This window comes from Sinocyclocheilus anshuiensis, unplaced genomic scaffold (genome assembly GCF_001515605.1).
Source record: "Sinocyclocheilus anshuiensis isolate Anshui unplaced genomic scaffold, SAMN03320099.WGS_v1.1 scaffold841, whole genome shotgun sequence".
NCBI classification, from domain to species: Eukaryota; Metazoa; Chordata; class Actinopteri; order Cypriniformes; family Cyprinidae; genus Sinocyclocheilus; species Sinocyclocheilus anshuiensis.
The window spans coordinates 86,022-94,978 of NW_015557108.1; the positions used below are offsets into that span (position 1 = coordinate 86,022).

Consider the following 8,957-nt stretch of genomic DNA (forward strand, 5'->3'; position numbering starts at 1 on the left):
TGTGTGTGTGTGTGTGTGTGTGTGTGTGCGTGTGTGTATGAGTGTGTACGGACCCCTTTAGGTGAAAACACTCCAACAGTTCCTCCATCCTCTTTAATGGACACTCCCATCTCTGCCAGAATCGACTCCCTGCACACAGGAAACACAGCGGTCACATGACCATCTGAGCATTTACATCATGCTCAGAACTGAATTTGAATTCGAAGTCATTTCCACTCCGTTTTCAGGGGCACTGCGACATTTTATCATGCTGAAATATATTGAAATAAAAAATAACATGAAATATAAAACTCAATATAAAACTAATCTCTTTCACCACCATCTGACTTCATCCTTAAAAAAATAAAAATAAAAATGTTGCTTCTCTTTACTGAATCCCTAGTCTAGCTTGTACTTATTAGAACAATGCCTGCAACTTGTTCTGTGTCTATTTGCCTCTTTAAGATGAATCACTAGATGTATTCCCCAAATTTGGATAAAAGCGTCTGCTAAATGAATAAATGTAAATGTAACAATTTATTCAAGTAAATCCTCAAATTGTATTTTATTATACATTACTTTGTGCTTGTAACTGTAATATTAATATTTCTAATCAAACACAGCCCCATGCTGGAATTATTCATGGCAAAAACAAACAAAAACTAATCTGACAGATCAGCACTAAACTTCACGTGTCAATTTTGCTGCTTGATATTACAAATTGGTGTGGCTTTCCATATTATTTTAATGTATTATCTTAATTATGAACACACTGGCTTGTAATGCAAACAGTTTACCGTTTACTGCACTTCGTTATTTCCCTACAGCAGCTAACGAACCAGAAGTCTCACACATTCACAGAAAACGGCTTACGTGGATAGCGTTTATTATTTATGAATAATAAGATGATAAACAAAAATTTAAAATAAAAAAAACAATATTTCATGTACACAATTATTTTTTTGTGTTTTTTGTTCAAAACCACTTGCTAGAAGCTCTTTTTTTTTCACAGAAGCATTTATTTTTCAGCTAATAAAATATTTTGTGTCCATTTATTTATTTGTTGACTGTCATCTGGGGTTTAGGGACAGACCTCAGACAGTAAAACCAGTGTGCTTTACCTCTCCAGGCGTATAGACTCGGTCTTCCTCAGCTTCTCCTCCCACGTCTCATTCAGCTCAGCGATGATCTTCTCTGTTTCCTGCGCACGCACACACACACACACACACACACAAAAGTTTGTGTCTGAGCACAGGATAGTGATTATTTCATGCTCCGCCCACCACCATAGCCCCGCCCTCTCGTACCTTCAGTCTCTCCACTGCCTCCTCATTGGTAATCATCTCGCCCTGAAATTCTTCTAATTGGCCATGGCCATCCAGAGAGGCGGGGTCACTCTCAGAGGCGGGGCCTTCTCCTGGGACAGGCGCGGATGTGGGTGGAGCTCCATTGGAGGCGGGGTTAGCAGGCATTAGAGTGACGCCCACATGGTTATTATTGACTTCAGCAGCTAAAAGACGAATAGAGACATTTTAAAACTAGTGCTGTCAAAATTAGCGTGTTAACACAGGCGATTAATTTTCCCAGTTTAATGGCGTTAAAAATATTTAACGCAGTTAATGCAGGGGTGTAGTTAGGGTTGGCCACCCCACTCACAACTGCTGCTTCTGAAGGGCACAGGTAAATATGACATTTATTATAATGGGTTTATGTGAAGATTGTTTTAAGTTCACTTAAATTAGAAGTTATTTTTTAAAGTCTAATAAATGGGTTATTATTGACTTCAGCAGCTAAAAGACGAATAGAGACATTTTAAAACTAGTGCTGTCAAAATTAGCGCGTTAACACAGGCGATTAATTTTCCCAGTTTAATGGCGTTAAAAATCACCCTTTACTTTAACTACCAAGTCTCATTACATTCAGCTGTGGCTCAATTACCTTGTTAACTCATCCACATATAAGCCCGGTTCTAAAATTGACAGCGCTCAATTATACTGTAATGTTAGTATAGTCAACATTACATATAGTGTCACAGTGTCTAGTTGGTGTGCCCATGTATAGCCACCAGAGGGCACGCTTCTTAGTTTTGTTTGTTTCTCTGGACTTCAGTTCCCATCACCCTTTGCTTTGACTATCAAGTCTCATTACATTCAGCTGTGTCTCATTTACCTTGTTAACTCATCCACATATAAGCCCGGTTCCCTTTGTCTTTGGTTGCTGGTTTATTGTTTTCTGTTATGTGTTTCTGTTACTCTGTTTTGCCCTGATTTGGATTTTACTGTTTGTTTTTGGACTCTTTAATAAATGCTGCATTTGGGTATTCTTGTTTTGGAGTACTCCGTGACATATAGTCAATGGTTAAACATTAGGAAAAAATAAAAATTTTATATAGACACCAGTAGTATTGGTATCAGTGATACTTGCCTTCAGTTATAAGAAAAGATGCCAACAAACAAATTTTAAAAATATACTGTCTATGTTGTTTTTAGCTTAATTTGAAGATTGAATGTGAAATTATTGCAATATAAAAGTATATTTAAAAACTTAAATGCTAAGTGGGATTAATCGCGATTAATTTCAGAAAAAATGTGATTAATTAGTTATAATTAATTTTTTTTAATTGATTGACAGCACTATTTAAAACATGACTGTGTAACAAACATTTATATTTAAAACTCTTAAGTGTGTAGTGTGTGTGTGTGTGTGTGTGAGTGTGTGTGTGTGTGACTGTGTGTGAGTGCGAGTGTATGTGACTGTGTGTGTGTGCGTGTGTGAGTGTGAGTGTGAGTGTGTAGGTGACTGTGTGTGTGTGTATGTGACTGTGTGTGTGTGTGTGTATGTGACTGTGTGTGTGTGTGTGTATGTGACTGTGTGTGTGTGTGTGTATGTGACTGTGTGTGTGTGTGTGTATGTGACTGTGTGTGTGTGTGTGTATGTGACTGTGTGTGTGTGTGTGTATGTGACTGTGTGTGTGTGTGTGTATGTGACTGTGTGTGTGTGTGTGTATGTGACTGTGTGTGTGTGTGTGTATGTGACTGTGTGTGTGTGTGTGTATGTGACTGTGTGTGTGTGTGTGTATGTGACTGTGTGTGTGTGTGTGTATGTGACTGTGTGTGTGTGTGTGTATGTGACTGTGTGTGTGTGTGTGTATGTGACTGTGTGTGTGTGTGTGTATGTGACTGTGTGTGTGTGTGTGTATGTGACTGTGTGTGTGTGTGTGTATGTGACTGTGTGTGTGTGTGTGTATGTGACTGTGTGTGTGTGTGTGTATGTGACTGTGTGTGTGTGTGTGTATGTGACTGTGTGTGTGTGTGTGTATGTGACTGTGTGTGTGTGTGTGTATGTGACTGTGTGTGTGTGTGTGTATGTGACTGTGTGTGTGTGTGTGTATGTGACTGTGTGTGTGTGTGTGTATGTGACTGTGTGTGTGTGTGTGTATGTGACTGTGTGTGTGTGTGTGTATGTGACTGTGTGTGTGTGTGTGTATGTGACTGTGTGTGTGTGTGTGTATGTGACTGTGTGTGTGTGTGTGTATGTGACTGTGTGTGTGTGTGTGTATGTGACTGTGTGTGTGTGTGTGTATGTGACTGTGTGTGTGTGTGTGTATGTGACTGTGTGTGTGTGTGTGTATGTGACTGTGTGTGTGTGTGTGTATGTGACTGTGTGTGTGTGTGTGTGTCTGTGTGTGAGAGTGAGTGAGTGAGTGAGTGTGTGTACCTGGAGCAGTGACCAGCCGGCTCAGTCCTTGTGACAGCAGCAGTTCTCTGAGTCGGTTCACTTCCTCCTTCAGTTCTCTGATCAGACGAGCATTTGGATCCTCGTTAATTACAGCGTTACAGCGGATCTGCTTAGCACGGTCAGCATATCTGCACAAACACACACAACATGAAGCACTGAAGAGTCACACAGCTGGATGGTTCATCGATTGATTGATGATGTACCTGAGAGTGCTGAGTGTTTCCTCATAATTAATATCTGCAGGACTGAGAGCAGCGATCATAGCCGTACGAGAATTACCACCTGAAACACAAACACACGCTTCATAACCACAACTCTACGTGTGTGTGTGTGTGTGTGTGTATTAGTGTTGTCAATCAAATTAAAAAAAATTACTAAATCGCACATTTTTCTGAAATTAATTGTCATAAATCCCACCTAACATTAAAGTTTTTAAATATACTTTTATATTGCAATAATTTCACATTTAATTTTCACATTAATGTAGAAACAGCATAAAGACAGTATATTTTTTAATATTTGTTTAATGACATCTTTTATTTATGACTGAAGGCCAGTATCATACCATATGATACCAATACTACTGATGTCTCTATAAAATTGTTTTTCCCCCTAATATCTAACCATTGACTACAGATATTCAACATTACAGTATAATTGAGAGCTATCAATTTTTACATTTATTAGACTTTAAAAAAATAACTTCTAATTTAAGTGAACTTAAAACAATCTTCACATAAACCCATTATAATAAATGTCATATTTACCTGTGCCCTTCAGCAGAAATATAGCCTACAGAAACTGAAATTGAAGTTATCAAACACTAAATTCTAAATTAAATATAGATGAATCCTTAAAGCTATAAAAGTTCTTTATTTCCCCTTTTTTCTTTGTCCTTTGATTAATAGACATCACAGCAGCTGGTTATTAGGTTGTTTTGGCTGCTATTACTTTAAGAGCTGCCGCTGCTGAACGTGACGCAGATCTCAACTCTTTTTACCTTTTCTGACCCACTTCAGGTCTTAAAGTCTCTACTAATGAGCTAACGAGTTAAATCGGGTGTTAGATGAGTGAGACAGTGCTGGGCTGCTCCGGGACAGTTTTGAAAACCATTTAAGAGACATGTTCTTAAATGTGACTCATATAAAATATATTACATGCATGCACAGTTTTAAGGCAGCTTTAATCGCTTTTTTGGTAATTTCATGACTTAAATGACCACGACATTGCATGCACGTAGTTTAATTTGTGAATTGATATGAAACGATACAGGCTACAGCGCGCACCGGCACCTTTGTGCGTGCAATTGAAGAAGAGCACGTGCTGCGAGCACAGTACCGTTTCCGCGTTCGCTTGACTCGCGCTGCCGCTGAAGGGAAGTGGAGTGCGGTTTGATGTGCTCTCCGGTTTGATGTGCTCGTAAAGACGTTCTGCGACTGAATACATGCACTTCTTGCCAGGGGAAAAATGACAGAAACAGCAGTTGTGAGTGGGGTGGCCAACCCTAGCCCCGCCCCTGCGTTAAAATTAATCGCCTGTGTTAATTCGCTAATTTTGACAGCACTAGTATGTATATGTGTGTGCGAGTGAGTGAGTGAGTGAGTGAGTGAGTGTGTGTGTGTGTGTGTGTGTGTGTGAGTGAGTGTGTGTGTGTGTGTGTGTCTTACCCAGGTTCTCCTTCAGTATCCAGGTAAGCACCGAGTCTCTGTATGGGATGAACTCACTTTTCCTTCTTTTGCTGTTTTGCTGTTTGTCACAAACGCACACCATTAAAATACAGCAGAAATAAAGATCATGATGACTAACAGAAACACTCAACATTACAGTCATTTCACAGACTTCAAATGGTACATAAATAAACCGCTAGCTTCTCTCTAACAGGAAGTTCATCTCAATATAAACCCATATGAGTCATTCAGTAAAGCGTCTCACCATTTCAGCCAGAGCGGAGATGACCTTCCCCAGCGTGGTGAGAGATTTATTGATATTAGCACCTTCCTGAAGGACAGAGGAACAGGGTTTGTGTGAGAGAGCGATGGAGACGCTGAGTCTTCATTACAGATGTGAACATCAGTTTTAGTACCTTTAATCTCACGCCTTTGGCTCCAGAGGAATCAGCTCGCTCACTGCCCGCCAGATCCACCAGACTCACCTTACTGACCTGAACAGAGAGACACGTCAACAACACACACACACACACTCAGACACACTCACACACACGCACGCACGCAAGAGTTAAACACTGGTGTGGTTTGTACCGGGCCTTGTTCCCCACGTCCATGAGGTCTCTGATGTCAGTGTAGGACGTCACAGCGAGTTTGGACAGGTCCTCGACATACGGCCCCATGATGGGATGCTCTCGCACCCGCAGCGCTCCTTTACTCTTGGGGCTCAGCAGATCCCGCACTCGCTCGCAGTAGATCTCCATATAGGACACCTGAACACACACACACACACATCACATTCATCTTCTCCACTGACACACACACACACACAAACACACACACATCACATTCATCTTCTCCACTGACACACACACACACACACACACACATCACATTCATCTTCTCCACTGACACACACACACATCACATTCATCTTCTCCACTCACACACACACATGACCTTAATCTACAAATGTGCTTCTCAAACTTTTTTTAATTTGACGGCTCCTTGATGTGGACTATTTTCAATATTTCAGTAATTATGACAAAGCTGCCTGTTTTCAATTTTTTTTATTGTCAGAAACCGGGAGCATTGATATATTAAAATATAATATATATTAAAAAAAACTATATTATCACCCAGCTCTAATCTGCTAAATGCAACTATAAGGCATGAAGATATTAAGATATTATCAACATTCATATCATTATTTTCTGCAAAGCTGCTTTGAGGCAATGTGTATTGTGAAAAGCACTATACAAATAAATTTGTCTTGATGACTTGAAAATTTATTTTCATTATTATTCAAAACAATGAACCTTAAGTCATGCTTTTCAGATCTAGTGCGTGCGTGCATCTAGGGGAAGTCGTGGCCTAATGGTTAGAGAGTCGGACTCGTAACCCAAAGGTTGCGGGCTCGAGTCTCGTACCGGCAGGGATTGTAGGTGGGGGGAGTGAATGTACAGCGCTCTCTCTCACAGATATTATAAACATTAACATCATGATTTTCTGTAAAAGCTGCTTTGAAACAATGTATGTGCGTGAAAAGTGCTACAGTATATAAATAAATTGGACTTGATTAATTTTGTGACATCAGAAGTTTAAGGAACTTTGTTCTTCAGTTAAAAACAATAGTTATTGAATGTTTTTTTAGCATTTTAATTTTAAGTTTATTTTAATATATTAATAATATATATTAATTACAATGAAAAATATATATATGTGTGTGTGTACATATACATACAATAATACTGATATATTTATATACATATAATATAATTTTATAACCTAATATGACAGTGTGTTATATCCTAGTGTTTAAATCATATTTAATTTAAGGACTCACCATGAAATGTCTGTGTTTGCTTGATAAAATATGATTCCAGACTTACCGAGTGCACCAATGGTTACAGTGTTAACGTCCTTCTAGTCATGTTTTCAACTATTTCTTTAAATGTGACAAACATTATCATAGGATCGCAGAAGTTTTACTATTTTTTAATCAAGTTCAAAATATTTTTTCACACTGATTCAGTTTCAAAATATTTTTAATTGAATAAATTTTATGTAAAATAAATACACATTTAATCTCAGAATGTGTTGTTTACGATCTTTAAATTATATCATATATATCTGCCACCAGTCGTCCTGCTCACTATGATATCGGCTTCAGTGATCAAAGCCAGTCATGTGTGTGTATGAGTGATGTGAGGAGTGTGTAGCAGCACCTCGACGGAGTAGGACAGATCAGGATCGGTGTTCTCACTGGTGCGCTTGAACAGATCTTCACACATCTGCAGAGACACACGTCACACCTTAATCAGACACACTCACAGAAGCACAGCAAAACAACACGCTCACTGAATTCAAACTGATTGAGTGAGTGTGTGTGTGTGTGTGTGTGTGTGTGTGTGTGTGTGTGTGTGTGTGTGTGTGTGTGTGTGTGTGTGTGTGTGTGTGTGTGTGTGTGTGTGTGTGTGTGTGTGTGTGTGTGTGTGTGTGTGTGTGTGTGTTGAGTGTGAGAGGTGTGTGTGTTTATAATTATAGACTTTAGAAATTATAGACTCAGCCGAACACACAAGCACTCTTCTTCATGAGTGTTTGAGTGTGCGGATAAAAACTAGAGTAGAGCGCCATCTGCTGTTAAAATCTAAGCTCCAGAGCCACAGGAGCGCAGACAGCAGCAGTAAACAGCAGCGCGGGATCTTACCGTGCTATGAGACCAGTACGAATAGTCAAAGCTGAAGTTCTTGGCTGCTTCTTTGGGCTGTTTGGGGTTCCAGATGCCTGTGAGACGACAAACACAACAGAGTGAGACGCTTAGTGACTCGCTGAATGAATCAAACGTTTAAATGATTCGTTTCAATCGCAGTGACTCACTTATTAACAGTGATTTGCTGCCACCTACTGGTGGTTTTAATTTCACATTTAAAGTATCTTTTTATTATTTATTGCAGGTTAAATGCATTCATGTCCTGCATTAAACAGTGTGTAAACACATCTAAACGCCTCTTCAGTCTTCAGACGTGTGTTTCCTCTGCGCTGCAAAGATGAATTTAGTTGATACTGATTTCATTTGTTTGGTAATTGGTAACAGGACTTATTCTAACTGACTGATTAAATGTAAGAATTTGACTCAAAAGATGATCCACACTTTTAGAAAAAATGGCTTTATAAAGGTAAAAATGCCCATAAAAGGTACAGATCAATTTAAACTCATTGAAAAAGATTAGCTACTTTCTATCACTGCTGTGAACTGACCACCCCAGCACACAGAATATCAAACACTTCAGTAGTCAGCTGTCCACGGCAGTCCTTAAGATAACAGCACAATAAGCACAATAACATATCATCTAATTATCGTTATCGATAAAATACCAGAAAATATAGAGATATTATTTTTTGTCAATATCGCACGTGCGATATTAACAAAAAATAATATCTCTATATTTTCTGGGATTTTATCGATAACGATAATTATACGATATTTTGCTGAGTGTGTTATTGTGCTGGTACCTTAAGGACTGCCGAAGACAGCTGACTCCTAATGTTTTTAATATTCTTCATATTCTGTGT

At 39.0% G+C, this 8,957-nt stretch overlaps 1 protein-coding gene and 1 long non-coding RNA gene across 2 annotated transcripts in view; both read right to left on the reverse strand.

Annotated features, from left to right (window-relative positions):
- LOC107677665 (kinesin-like protein KIF1C) overlaps positions 1-7,787 on the reverse strand; it is a 19,813-nt gene extending 12,026 nt beyond the window's left edge. Inside the window, 9 exon segments of the mRNA XM_016472662.1 lie at positions 54-129; positions 1,101-1,180; positions 1,287-1,489; positions 3,697-3,845; positions 3,921-3,999; positions 5,385-5,463; positions 5,650-5,715; positions 5,801-6,154; positions 7,610-7,787. Coding sequence (XP_016328148.1) covers positions 54-129; positions 1,101-1,180; positions 1,287-1,489; positions 3,697-3,845; positions 3,921-3,999; positions 5,385-5,463; positions 5,650-5,715; positions 5,801-6,154; positions 7,610-7,675 — 1,152 coding nt within the window. The 5' untranslated portion in view covers positions 7,676-7,787.
- A 297-nt stretch (positions 7,788-8,084) lies between these two features.
- LOC107677676 (uncharacterized) overlaps positions 8,085-8,957 on the reverse strand; it is a 13,560-nt gene continuing 12,687 nt past the window's right edge. The window contains exon 3 of the long non-coding RNA XR_001632873.1: positions 8,085-8,168. This is a non-coding gene — a long non-coding RNA (uncharacterized LOC107677676). The remainder of the gene's footprint in view (positions 8,169-8,957) is intronic.